The following is a 14,425-nucleotide window of genomic DNA, read 5'->3' as shown; positions in this document are numbered from 1 at the left end:
ATGTGGGTTGCGCACAGGGGGGTCCACCACCCCAGGGTTCCAATGCCCCACCCTGGGTTTGAACCAGCAACCCTCATACTGTGAGTGGTGACCACTGCACCACTGTGCCACCCATCTCAGAGTCATGTTTATTAGACAGGCAGTGCCAACATCTCAGTAACATGCAAACGTTGAACACTGACAAACTTGTCATGAGTAAATAAGTTGCCAGTTATTGAGTTCATTCTAAGGACGGTTTGTTTATGATGGTGGACCATTTAAAAATATGTGTTTTGTCAAAGTCTGCCAAGCAAACCACTTGGATCTGTGTTGTTATATTTACTTGTACTTGTAAAAAATGTAGTCGCATAAGTATTTCTTCCCATGCACAGTTTCCATCAAAACTGCCATCAACCTGTAGTATGAGGCAGAACAGCGAGTGTCTCCATTGAAGGGCAAATATCCTTATGTGGGAATTTTTCACAACCCTTTCCTTGTTGGCTGCTTCCTCCCCCCAGCGTCACCGGTGTTATATAAACCACTCACCTGCCTGCAGAGCTTTGTCACTTGAGGCACAGCCCACTGAAGACAGCCAAGATGGTAAGTGGTGTGAAAGGCTCCATTCATTGGACATTTCTTAATTCTGAATATTCTAAATGTCTGTGTTTATTATCTTGTTTTTCCATCTTAGCTAGGACAAGCTCAGGACAAGAATGTTTCTCTTATTTCTTCTCCAACTTTCATTGCTGCCACATTACATTTCTGAGTACACACACAGGAGAGATAGTACTGCATATCTTGCTGTTTAGCTTTCTGGTTGCTTTGTTTAAACAAATATTAACACATTTCAAGTTTACAGGTTCAATACTAGTAAAGTAGAGGTTGTAAAATTTAAAGAGGTTTGTGTTAACACTGATTTTGTAAATTTGATGGCTTGATTTCAAATCCACATATAGTTGCAAAAGGACTCCTGCACACTGTCTAACTTGCAATATATAATTTATTTGCCACGTTTCAGTACTAGACCTTCATCAGGCAAAACTGGTTTGCAAGTTAGACAGTGTGCGGGAGTCCTTTTGCAACTTTTTGGTCTTCTATCGCCTACGCACCTGTCTTTGTTTAATAGATGTGCAAAGTGTTTCCTTTGCTCTAAATCCACACAGAGGACAGAAAAGTTTTCAGAGCACAAGCACTTTCATAATTTTTTCAGATTTCTTGTCACTACAGGCACAGTTTCTTACGGAGTATCTTGTCAATCATTAACAGTCATTAGAGGGATGCAGACAAATTTCTCAGCTCTGCAGTGTCATAAAACTGTGTAGATCAAAACCAACGCAGAGCGACATAAATTTACGCTTAATTCAATTCACTTTCGTAACGCTTCTCAAAATTTAAGTAGATGGCTCAACTGGACCGCGTCTCAGTAGAAAATCCTGAGCTTCTCTGATCCCTGTGAGACATGCATGTATTGTGAGGTATAATCATGGGCAGACTATGAGACAATAGGCTCCTGGGTACAGACATGTAAAAGGCCCCACCACCTCTCACACACAGAATTTGTTGTGATTCTGCCTTTTTTTGTTGTAATTTTGTGTCTCTTCATAGTCATTTTTTGTCTTTTTTTTGTCATTTTGACCCTTGTTTATTAATTTTTGTGTCTCTTTGAGGTCATGTTGTGTTTGCTTTGCCACTTGGGTAGTTACTGTCTGTCTCTTTCAGTTCCTTTGCATCTCTTTGTGGTCTTTGTGTGTCTCTTCCTGGTTTGTACGTGTTAATTTGACTGACATAGTGCAGGTGAAGGCTAAGGGGGGCCCTGACACTTCGGGCCCCTGGGCCTGCGCCTGGTAGGCCCGTTGAGAAACCCATCCATGGGTATAATATGTCCAATGGCTTGGCAATACAAGACATGCAATGTGCTGAGATGTTGCACACTGCTCTCAGATCCCCACAGGGATTAACAAAATGTAACTGCACTTAATTATTATCCAACATCCTGCCTGTGCAGTCAAAGATAAACCAGTATTGATCTGAGATAAGGGATAAGACATGACTTTAAAGAATACATTATGAGTGGTATCTATAGGTGTGGTGTAGGTAGATAGGGGGCAGGATGCTAAAGTTCATGTGTAACCTAAATCAGGTGATGTGCAGCATTTAGATACAGAAGGACAGTAGTGAATGGGATTCATTGCTTCATTGATTAGGTGAACATGTTCACTGACTTTGAAGAAGACACCTGGAGGGCATTTTCAAAATTTGATCTTAGGTATTTTGTTAGGTCTGCTATTCATTTTATTAGTTTTTCAGATAGGCACACACATTCATGCCTTTTAAAGAGGTGTGATAGTGGTACCTATCTAGGGTATGCAGATCTACTGTTGCAGAAGGTCTGTGTGTGGGCGTCTTTTTTATGGTTTTATTGTCTATATATGACAACCACATGTCGATGAGGAAAGACAGCGCCTTCCTGCTTCAGTACCTTTATAACCGTGGGCACACTGTTCCACCCTGGTTGATCATCAACAGCTAAAACACCTATGGTCACTAATTTTCCTATCAGAGAGCACTGAACACAGTCATTTCTGTTGGTCTCTAAGATATCTAAATGATATACAAAAGTGGTTTTGAAACACACAGATAAACACACCTGTTCTGAAATACAATATATCATTTGACTGAAATTGATATCCACTCAATAGTTTCATCCAAATGAGGTCCAATATTTCCGTTTATCGTGTTTCCTCTACAGAAAGTCAAGGATATGACAATCAAGGAGGGGCATGAGTTCAAGATCCGCATCAAGCCCAAGGACGACTGCGAATCGTAAGTTCCCCTCACAAGAGATCAAATTGCAAATGACGTGGATTCAGTTACGTTTAATAAAGAGAAAGTTGACGTAGCCTACTGGGAGATAAGTTAATGTTTCATCCACTTCTTCCCCTTTTTATTGCATCCTTATGACCTCTGTGTTCCTACCTCCATTGCAGCTTTGCCATCAACATCGGTCATGACTCCGAAAACATCGCAATGCACTTCAACCCCCGTTTCGACTGCGGCGGTGATGTCAACACCATCGTCTTCAATTCCTTGTCCGGGGGGTGCTGGGGTGACGAGCACCGTGAGAATAACTTTCCCTTCCTGCGTGGGGAGGAATGCAAGGTGTGTTGGGAGAGTGTGAGGGTGTTATCTCTAATAATTCTGTTTAGTCTGATCTCAAACAGCAGAACTACTGCATCTCAGTGGGGACACTTTAATAAACATACAGTGCACTCATAAGCCTTAAAAGGACAAAACAAAACAAAAAATAATTCCAGAAACCATGACCCAATTACTTGAAATAATCCAGAAACCTTATTGTGAGCAGTTTCAAGTGGGAACTATTTTCTTTCTGCCACATTACACATGTCAACCGTATCACCATGCAGAAGGAGGTGTGCATCTACTCTTGGACAAGAGGCTTGTGCTTGTGACAGCGCAAGATGTAGCCTTAACATTAACGATGTCCTTTTCAACTGTAACGTTAGCCACATCAGTGGTGCTATGTGAGGTAGAGTAGATGTTTCCTTCTGTGCAGTGATACGGTTGGCAGGTGTAGTTAGCTTCAAAGAAAATAGTTCCCACATCAAACAAGGAAAATATGCAGTTTTGATTTTTGGGTGAACGGTCCCTTTAAATTTAAGGTAAGACTACATAGCCTTTGCCGCAAGTAAAGACTAACACTAATATTAGCTAACATTGGTCACCATAAGCTAGCTGCTGACACTCCTGACCAATAAAGGTATAATGAATTGATTCAGGGTGTGTTTATTGCTTCTATTTCACCTTTTTTTTTTTTTTTACCTTTCACCTGAATCCTAAAACCTAGACATGAGTTAGCATTTTAGCACTCCCAGCTCCCTCGTCTGGAAATCAGTGGGTTTTTGAATAAGGTCTGTGGTTAACACAAGGTTAGAAGATTTTTTACGCTCTGTTCTACAACATAAAATGCGTCAGTAAATACCCCACTTGTGAATTTTTAAGCCTTTACGCATCTTAAAGAAGGCAATTGCTAACTAGTGGCTAAATGAGCCTACAGGACATCATCATGGCTTTACAGCCTCGTTGTAGTGGCAAACATTCATTTTTTTAATTCTAGAAAAATCCCATTGGCCTTTTGGCGAGGAACCTCGGGCAACGCTAACTACCGGGTTAGCCTACAAAGTCCCCTCACCACTCTGTATGTCAGAGGAAGAACAAGTTATTTCTTCTCTTACATACATATTCACACTTGAAGTCAGTTTGCTTTTCCCTACAAATGCAAAACTTTTACACGCTTACAATGTCTCGATATTCAAAATAAACAAAACCAAAAAATCTGACAACAAAAACGGTACTGCCTAAAATTGTGCTACAGAGTTTCCGTGCATTAATAAATGTAACCTTACATACCTGTAATGATTTGACATCACACTCTGCAGCGGCTAAAATGGCAAGAAGTTGCATTCTTATGATTTTATCATTGTTTAGAAAACAAAGGCTCAAAGCTGCTTTTCGGTGGAATTTTTGGCTCACACACAAACCTGCTGTATTCGAAAGAAAATATTTTTGCAGACCACCTTATGCTGTATTTATTGTACTCACTTGGCTAAAGCTCAACTTCCATGATGTCTTTCGCCATATGGAGGTTATTCAGCGGGCTTGGTACCTGTGCTGTACACTGTAAAGTCAACAGATGTTGAGCTATCCAACCATCAGGGGGGTTTATAGGCTCATAAAACGTAATAGCCCCTGAGAGAGAGATAGGCTTACCTGTCTGTATCAGCCATTCTTTTTACACGCATGTCCTCTTATCTTTTGGTTGTTGAATGAATCATGTGTTCTCTCTCTGTCCTTCGTTTCCCAGTTTTACATCAACTTCAACAGTGAGCAGTTTTACATCAAGCTTCCTGATGGCTGCATGGTGAACTTCCCCAACCGCCTGGGAGACGTCAAGTACAAGTACTTTGATGTCAGCGGTGACGCAAGGATCGTCGGCATCAAGATCAAGTAAAGGTTGAACTCTCTCAACCCTTGACTCTTGACGTGTCCACTTTTTGTTCGTTGCTGAAATAGTCTGTTTTACATTACTGAGCTCTTTGTCTTTTCTCATGTTAAGGCTTAAGGAAAAATAACACCAGAGATTTATACCAACAGGGAGTGCTGATGTTGTAGTAAGAGGAAATGGCCTACAGAGGGAGCCACAGCACACCTTACTGCTCTGTGTCTGCTTGAGCTCTTGTTAGTCACTGGGTTCGTCAATAAATGCTGTGAAAAAAAAACTGTCTCTCTCTCTCTCTTCATCTCACACTCTCTGACACACTGATACAACACACTATAATCTCCAGTGATGAGTCTTAACTGACATTTGATTTGTGTTTAACTCTATAAAAGCACACTTTAAATCTAAAACAAAGGTACTATTTACACTTGTATCTTCATCAGTTAATATATGAGACACCCTAGGTGAATAGAGTAAAACTTTAAAGTAATAGATCCAGAACTTATGTTCAAATATGCAAATGAGGCATTATCTAATTTGCAGACATTTTTCTGAACATAAATCTGCACACTGGTTAAGGCCTGGTTAAAAATTGACACATTGGAGTCAAATGATTTTACAGAGGAAATTTTGGATGTCTCTTTTTAGCACTCCTTAAATCAGAAAATACTGTCAATAGCCATAAAAAAATCAAAGAAAAATCAATTTTCACCATGTTTTTAGGAGTAAAATGTTCTATATATCAAATGATGTAAGAAGAAACCCTCTTTACAAACCTTCAGAATATAGACAGGAATAAAAGTGGAAAGTTTTGTGTATGTGTGTTCTACTGAAGTGGAGATTTCTGGCTCAGAATGTTAAAAAAAATCTTGGAGAAAGGGGCCTTTCCTTAAAATTTTTGACAAAAAAATAACATGCCAGTGAATAGGGTTAAAAAAAAAAAAACTAAACAAAAAGTGAAACTTTTGCAGTTTATAACTTACATTGACACAATTATGTTTGAAATGAAATGTTTAAATATACAAATGATGCATTATGAATTAAATATGAACTGATTCGCATACATCTCCAGAGCAGAGATTTGAACTAAAATAAACACCTTATGTGTACTTAGGACATTTTCTTTTCACAAGTCTGAAAGCGGACATGTTATGGAAGCAACATAGCCCAAAATCTCAAAATTGACCACGGTATAAAAAATGTTTTACCCTGCATGGAGTGTTTTTCCACTTGAAGATTTGTTTTCAGTCTAACAAACCTTCTTCAAAAAATCAAGGGCACTTTTCGTGGAGCTGTTCAGAGAGGACAGTGAAGTTTTACATTACATTTTTACTTAAAATGTTGCTTCAATGCGAGCAAAACACAAAGTAATGAAACCACTGACGCTTTGAAAGCATCTGAAAAGAGATGTAAACATACCTTTAATGGAATTAAGACTTAAAACCAGACAAGACTCACTGCAGCTGCATGACAACTTAATAAATGTAAAATCTGGATGTCAGTGGCACTGCTGACTTTTAACTGCAGGTCTCTTTAGAAGGGCAACTTGTCAAATCTGGTATAAGACATAGAAAAGAAAAGGCAGAAAATAGAGAAATACTGGAACTGAGCTGAAATAAGAATTGATCATTGAGGCTTGAAGTGTGAATATAATCAATATAGTGGCTGAACTGTATAATAGAGGATAAAACAGAATAACTCAAAGGGAGAGACCATATATGACAGAGGTGAGACAATTTGCAGGGGGACTCAAAGAAGCCGTGGCCCGAGGCTGAGGAATGTGGCACGATAAAACCACATTCCCTAGAGGGAGATGAAATATCCTTTACTATGTGTGTGTAAGGTGGACAGCAAATACAGGAGTGAAGGAAAAATTGAAGCCATTCTTTACATTAAATTTAATTTCCTGACTATTAGAATTTTCACAGCAATTGCAAAGTAATTAAGTTCTACAATAAATTCTCATCATTGGTGTTTCTTCCAAAATATTTTCATCACTACTAGGGGGACAAAAATCATTGCTGATATAAACCTTTTTAATTTGGAAAATAACTCACATTTGAACCCAAATATCAGCAGTTTAAATATCCTATCAAATGCATATTTGTCACAATGATACTGATGGAGGGCAGAATTGGAGATTGTTAGACAGTCATCTGTACTGTGCACATGGGGAAAATTTTAGGTTACATAGTAAAGAGCACATATCAAATACTGTGTCATTTGTGCTGATTGTCCTCTAGCCAGGAGGCTTGCAGTCAGACTTTCGTGCTCGCAAACATCCATCTGCTTTTCAAATTTCTCTGAATCCTTAATGGTTCAGTGTGTAAGACTCTGGGTAAGATTTAGATTAGATGGCAATAAGCAGTGAGGACTGCAGACTGCAACCAACTGTAACTTCATCCAGTTAAAATTCCTTCAGTGGACATGGTTCAGGAGGTTTTTACTGGGAGACGAGTTACCTGCAAAGGTCTCTTCCTCTCCAAAAAAAAAAAAAAAAATAATAATCCACAAAAACAGTCACAGTAATCTAAACAACAATCTTTCCAACACTCCTATCACAAGGGGGCATTGAACTACGGTAGCTGGCACAAAAAACACAAATCGTTCTGTCTATAGTCATTGTTTGGTTTGTCCTACTGTAGAAACATGGTGGCGCAACACGGTGGGCTCCGTAGAAGAGGACCCGCTTCCTATGTAGATATAAACAGCTCATTCTAAGGTAATGAAAACAAAACAATTCTTATTTCAGTTGATGATACACTAAAGAAAACATACTTCTTATATTCAATGTCTACCAGTATATCCCCCTAACTCCTACACACTGAACCTTAAACTGCTCTGACTAAACTTCTCAACAGGGCAGGAAATGTGTTGCATCATATTGCATTATGTTTAAAGCATCTACAAAGTTTGCAGGAAGTGCTACATCTCATTTTCCATTTTTGTAAAAAAAATGACCAGAAAAGAAAATGTCCTCCTCCAGGCTGATGAAAGTCAATAACATTTTCTTGCTCCACAGTCAATACGCAGTGATCATTTATTCATCCACTAAAGCTCTTGGAGTGGCGTAGTCACGGCTGACCCAGGGTCACCCCTGCTTGAACCCACAGATTGACCTTTCTGTGCCAAGTAGTCTTTATAGTTCCGGGTCAGCAGAGTGTAAAGGAATGGATTGATGCAGCTGTTCCCATAGGTCAGACATGTCACAAAGAAATTCACATAATTATGAGCAGCCGGAGACAAAGCCTTGAGGGACTCTGGGGAGAACAATTTGGCTAGCTGCCATCCCCAGAAAGGCAAGAAGCAAGCCCAGTACGCCACAACAATGCTAAAGATCATTGATACGACTTTTTGTTTGAGTCCTCTCCTCCGAGCAGAGCGGCTGCTACCTCCTAAGCTAGCCTGCACTGCCCAGTAGCGACTGGCGAGCCCCACATACAGCCCGACGATTATCAATCCAGGAACTAAGACGCTTGTAAGAAACAGGACGGTGATATAAGCCTTGAAGGCCTCAGGGGTCCAGGTAGGGAAGCAGATCCTCTTGACCAAACCAGCCGCAGTTGGTTTGCCCTCCCTGAGCCGGATCATCACCATCATGGGGAGCGTTAGCACGAAAGCCAACCCCCAGATAATCCCTGCCACTAACTTTCGTTTACGGGACGAGGACCTGTGCGCGCTAAAGGGCATAGCCACGGCACGGTAGCGCTCCAGGCTCATCGCAACCAAAATGAAGACACTGGCATGCATGGTGAGGAGGTCGAGACTCAACAGGATGCGACAGCCAGCCTCACCAAACAGCCAGTCATGGGCGAAGTAGGTGCAGACCACGAAGGGGATGGTGGAGAGGTAGAGCAGGTCAGCCAGAGCCAGATTGATGATGTAAACATACATGGAACCTGTGCGGCGCAAAGCGGCTGAACGGGTTATGATGAGCGTGTATGTGTTGCCCACCACACCCATGGCGCACATGATCATCAGTGTGGCACCCAGAAGGGATGTCACCCACATGCCCCCGCTGCTTCCACCACCACCACCACTCTCCTGGGATGCATCATCTCCAGCCCCTGGGCTCAGGACAAGTCCCAGCTGCGGATTGATGGTGGCATTGGGAGTGCAGTTCATTGCAGGTTCGCAGATCAAAGGTCAGAGGTCAGGCTCTAATGTTTAAGAGCCAATTTACACGCAGCTGTATGGTGGATGGCCTCTGCATGAAATCGGTTTTGAAGTTTGTATGAACTCATGCTGTGATGCCGAGCACAGATTGAAGTTGGCAGCTGATTGACGGAAACTTTGTCCCAGGTGAAAAGCAAACATTGCTTGCATTGAAGCTTAATCCAAGAAATGACGTAAATGGGCAGCAGATGAAAGAGCAGGGATGACGAGAACGACTGTATCAATCCACAGAGAAGATGTTAGTAGACCACTGACATGGCCAGCAGCTTCAGTGACTATGACGCTGCCTGTGACTTGCTTATCCCCAAAAATAGGGTCGTCCACAAAGCCATGATCCTATGTTTCTCCAAAATCAGTGCAAGTCAGGACACCGCCTTTCAACCTAACAAACTGTGTTGAAGATCTCCTGCGATGCCGGGTCGAGCAAAACTTGTTGCTGACATTTCCAGGGAGACTCCTTGTGGGGATTATTTCAGCTCCAATTTATGTAAAAAATCACTCTTTTTCATCCATGTGGTGACCACAGTCCAGTTTGGGTGAAAAAAACTGATCATCAATGGTACTATATCCAGTTACACTTTGTCTTGTCTGCTTTCTTCTAGATTTTTACCTCTGTATTGATGCATGGCAGATGAACCTCAGATCCATTTGACTCCCAGCTGTGACGGAAGACTGTTGTGTCTGTGTTCTTTGGGGTCTTCGTGGTCACAGTCCTCTCCCTGCTCTCCTCTCCACTGTCCTCCCTTTTTCTCACCTAGGTGAAAAACTAGCATGGGCCTATAGATTTATGAGGTATTCCTCATGGGCCTCCTGTCTCTGTGGCTTTAGACACCCAGAAATCACAGGTGGGGGCAATATGCACGCACAAAAAAGAGCGTGTTTATTCATTTAAGCTCATTTACCTTTTCAGTTTTGCTGAAATAAATAAGAACTTTTAAAAATGTATTCATATGTCTGCTCTCTCTGTAAATTATAGGAAGCACTGAAGTTTTTGCCAAGTTGTACTTAAATTTATATTGAAGTTGGTGTTGCTGGAAATATGAAATTACCAAATTCACAAATTGATTTATTTAGTTTTAATTTAATATATTCTTTTTCCTACAGTGCACTGAATGGGCTCAGGGTGGAACCTCATTTTGGAATAAGTCACCTTCAGTTCGTAGAGAGTGATAATAGACAGCAAGAAACTATTTATACAACTGAATTTTTGCACAAATCTGTACAAAGATTCCTTGACAACTTCCAGAGGAATTTTTTTTTATTGGTGATTGTCAGTATTTTCATGTGGTATGTCAGTCTGCCATGCACAAGCATAGAAATATATTTTAAAAATGACATCAAATTAATATGTAATGTGAGTACATTGTTAACCAAAAAACAGAAAATGAAAACAACAAAAATATACCAATAAAATGTATTAATTGTTTTTTTTATATCTGAAAAATGGTAGAAATAACTTATTATTGGTATTGCTTTTAATAAAGACTTAGTGTATGTACTGTACGCCACATGGAGGCACTGTTAGACCATGTAATGGCTTGGAGTGCTCTGAGCTTTTGTATCCCAATCCATTTGCAAATCCCCTTTATTGTCATTTGGTTACATCTTTGATAGAAGTACTTGCACATTTTAAAAACAGTTTTACAAAATCAACACTTGTCCTTAAAGCAAATAAATCATAAAAAAAGTCATGTAGTGTGAAGATATTGCTTTGGTTAAAAATAAACTCCCTTTCTGACCTTTTCTGACTGAAACAGCACAATACACTGAGCTGCACCGACTGCAATGCTCTATCTAAATCATGCAAGTCATGAGTAGTTACAAAGATTACATAAAACAACCAATAAATGACACTGCTTTAAAAAAAAGAAAGGGAGAGAGAAATCAAAAGGAATTCTGAATCCATCACAGACACAGTTGTTTTCTGTGCTGTTGATGGTCTGTACCTGACTGAGCAATCTGACTCCCTGTACCTTTTTAGAATAACCCAATTATCACACTTAAAGGTCTAGTGTGTAAGATTTAGGGGAATTTAGTGGCATCTAGTGGTGAGGATTGCAGACTGCAACCAGCTTAAACTTCTCCTGGTTAGAATTCCTTCAGTGTTTATTGTTCAGGAGTTTTCTACCAGGAGCCAAATTATCCACAGAGGTCTCTTCCTCTCCTCTATGAGTAAAACACCTTCTTCCTCTGATAACTTAAGATCCAAAGGTTCAGGAGGATTTCACCAGAAGTTATCTATACAAGTTTAGGCCAAAAAAAAAAAAAAAACTGGTAGGGAATGGTGCACGTCAAAAAATACGCCCCTGTTATGTTAAATGTATGACCCCCACTGGTGGCTGGATGCACGTCGGCACTTCTGGACGCGGCACTTGACGCCACTGTCATATTTCCAGCCTTGTCGCCCCTGGAATTAAATGCATTTTTCCCCCCACTCGCTCTCTGCTTGTACGGACCAACTTCTGTAGCCGCTCTTTTTCTCTGGTCCTATAGCAGCTCGACTCCTCCCCTCACCACTGATGTATAAAGAGAGCTCTGTGGCTGAGGTCACCTCGTTGAGGTCAGGAAATATTCCGAGTTAAACAAGATCGGCTCTTCAGGTGAGAAATCAAGTTTAATTAGGGGCTCTCCACACATGAGTTAAAGCTGATGCAAAGGTGGAGGAAGTACAGATCTTTCAGTACAAGTGTAATAACTTTGCATGGTTGTCTGTTGACGAGCTGCAGTGCAACGCGTCCAGTCTGTGCTAAGGGTGGCACTTAACACGTCATATGTCACACCGTGCCACAGCAGCACCAGTGTGTTTTCAGCTTTATCCTCTCCGAAACAAACTGACCCACTGATTTAAACCGGTAAAACACTGAATAAAGCAGTTTTACATCTAAAAAAGTGTCCTATGTTCATTGTTGAGGAGTTGCTCATTATGGTTGCCAATGCAAAAACGTGAATGGCCCTATTTAGAGCCAGTGTTTGGTTTGTCCGCCCCAGGCTACTGTAAATACTTGGCAGTGTGATGAGGACCCACCTCCTATGCACATATAAATGGCTCATTCCACGATAACAAAAACAGTGATTCTTATTTTCAGGTGATTATACACTAATTAAAATATACTTATTAAATTATATTCCATTTCTGCCAATATATCCCCCTAAATCCAACACACTGGACCTTTAACATAAAATACGTGATACAAGAGGACAAGAGGACCAAGGCACCGGTCACATTAAATGCCATTTTCTTAAATCTCACATTAATTATTGAACAAACCTAGAAACTCATTATTTTACCATGATGAAAATAAAAATCAACATCTAGAACTGTGTTACATGAAGTCCGAAAAAGAAATATGTTATAGAACTGCACTGACTGGTTGACCAGTGCAGTGCAAAAACACCACAGCAAAACAAAATCAAAGACAATCTTATTGGTTATCAACAATTACTGTTTCTTTTAGCCAGATAACTTTTTTAATTTCCCACTGGATGTTGCATTGATCCTCTTGTTTGCATCTCTAACCCCACTGTCAAAGAACAGCATTGGGACTTGGAACAAGCTCCAGTCTGACCATGTTGGTACAATGGCACGCTCAGAGGCAGAGCTGAGTGAGTCTGGTGTCAGATTGGTGATGGGCTGGGAAGAGAGGAGGGGAGATGGTCCTACAGGCCGCTGGTCCATCAATGCCTGTGCTTGAACAAGGCTTCCACTTTAATACAAATCAAAGTTAGAAGTTAGGAAAAAGTGCTCTTTAACCCATGCAGACAAATCATTTCAATACATCAGAGCCCTGGTGTTCCATTCATGTGCAGTAATTTGCCCTTTTTAACATTCAATCTTGTGATTCTTACAGTGATAGTGAAGCACACTGCTTGATGCAAAATCAGAATGATCCATTAATGGACTCATTTTACAGTAGCATTCAGTTGGTCATTTTGCCATTTTGTTCCAGAGTGAAATATCTTGAAAGCTATCAGACAGATTGCCATGACATTTTGTACAGACATTCATGGTCCCTAGACAACTGACTCTCTCTGTAGCATATTATTGATTCGCAAAGAAATGTCTGAACAACTACTGGCACCCTGTAAGCCTCAGCTGTACTTTGTATTGAGTGTTAATGAGAAAAAATTAGCATGCTAGCATGCTGGAGTTAGCATGGCAGCTACTACCATTTTTATTATGCATTTATTTCCCCACAACCAGTGGTGGAATGCATCTAATTAGATTTACTCAAGTACTGTACTTAAAGGGATAGTTTGGAGCTAGTGATGTGCAGTTTTATGAGGTACTTATCCACAGTCAGTGTAGTACGTACAGTAGTGATTGGCACGCCTCCAGTTTGGAGAAACAGGCTGGAGTACTGACATAGAAGCTAAGTAATGTAGTGCTCTGGACAGGGGCAGTACCAAAGCGTATTTAAGTCACCTAAAGAAAATATCGTTCCTAAAAAAATTAGTATCAGTTTCAGTGTACGCTATATTCAGAATAATTTCACCGCTTTACATTGACGCAGACAGCCTTTACTGACGGGGAGGCCATTAACAGTTTTAGTTCGCCATCTGTGCTTTCGTCAAAGCCACCAGACTCCATTGACAAAACAGTAATTTAAGCTTGCTGAACACAAGAGCTGCTGGTCTACCGCTATTTCAACCAGTTTGTTTTTTTGTGTTCTTGCAATGCAAGCGCGGTGCACAGAGGCAGTTAGAGCCACAGGCTACAATAGCCATGTTTCCATCAGCCTGTTTAGATGCACATCTAGAAGTATCGCATCGGAAAATTATGATGGAAACGCCAAAATTTGAATTACAATCCCCTGATTCGCATAAATTAAAATACGCTCGCTTTAGCCGGGTTTTGGTTGATTTGACAAAATGTTGATTCACAAAACAGGGGATGGAAACAGTTATGTTCGAATTAAGTCTGACATAGCGCACCTCTCTCCATGGTGATATCCACAGTCCGGGTCGGGATGGCGGTAATGCATTTACAAGCTGGTTGCCAGCCGCCAGAAAACGTAGAAGAAGAAGAATGCCAGACCTGTTTTGTTTCCGGTTCTGTGGAAAACTCTTGCGAGTTGGTAGTTTTCACCAAAGTCTGTACATTTAATGGAAACACACAGGATTCGTATTTCTTTTAATGCGCATTTCCCAATGACTCAAATCACTTTCGGATGGAAACATAGCTAATGAGGCTAAAAACAGAGTTCAAATGACGTTTTTCCAAACAACTTTTTATGTCGGGGCTTCAGGACACTT

The 14,425-nt window shown here is 40.6% G+C and overlaps 3 protein-coding genes across 3 annotated transcripts in view; 1 reads left to right on the top strand and 2 right to left on the bottom strand.

The window, feature by feature from the left end:
- The first annotated feature begins 518 nt into the window (after positions 1-518).
- On the top strand, positions 519-5,291 carry lgals2b (lectin, galactoside-binding, soluble, 2b). Its single transcript, XM_033623987.2, has 4 exons — positions 519-579; positions 2,729-2,802; positions 2,967-3,138; positions 4,862-5,291. The coding sequence occupies exons 1-4, from the start codon at positions 577-579 to the stop codon at positions 5,006-5,008; spliced, it is 396 nt and encodes a 131-aa protein (XP_033479878.1). The 5' UTR covers positions 519-576; the 3' UTR covers positions 5,009-5,291.
- A 2,672-nt stretch (positions 5,292-7,963) lies between these two features.
- On the bottom strand, positions 7,964-9,443 carry uts2r4 (urotensin-2 receptor 4). The gene has a single exon (XM_033625118.2). The coding sequence runs from the start codon at positions 9,119-9,121 to the stop codon at positions 8,048-8,050; it is 1,074 nt and encodes a 357-aa protein (XP_033481009.1). The 5' UTR covers positions 9,122-9,443; the 3' UTR covers positions 7,964-8,047.
- Positions 9,444-10,412: 969 nt separating this feature from the next.
- Positions 10,413-14,425, bottom strand: part of LOC117255883 (arf-GAP with dual PH domain-containing protein 1) — a 38,196-nt gene continuing 34,183 nt past the window's right edge. Inside the window, exon 11 of the mRNA XM_033625117.2 lies at positions 10,413-12,876. Coding sequence (XP_033481008.1) covers positions 12,848-12,876 — 29 coding nt within the window. The 3' untranslated portion in view covers positions 10,413-12,847. The remainder of the gene's footprint in view (positions 12,877-14,425) is intronic.

The sequence above is a fragment of the Epinephelus lanceolatus genome, chromosome 3, assembly GCF_041903045.1.
Source record: "Epinephelus lanceolatus isolate andai-2023 chromosome 3, ASM4190304v1, whole genome shotgun sequence".
NCBI classification, from domain to species: Eukaryota; Metazoa; Chordata; class Actinopteri; order Perciformes; family Serranidae; genus Epinephelus; species Epinephelus lanceolatus.
This window is presented reverse-complemented; position numbering and strand designations above follow the sequence as displayed.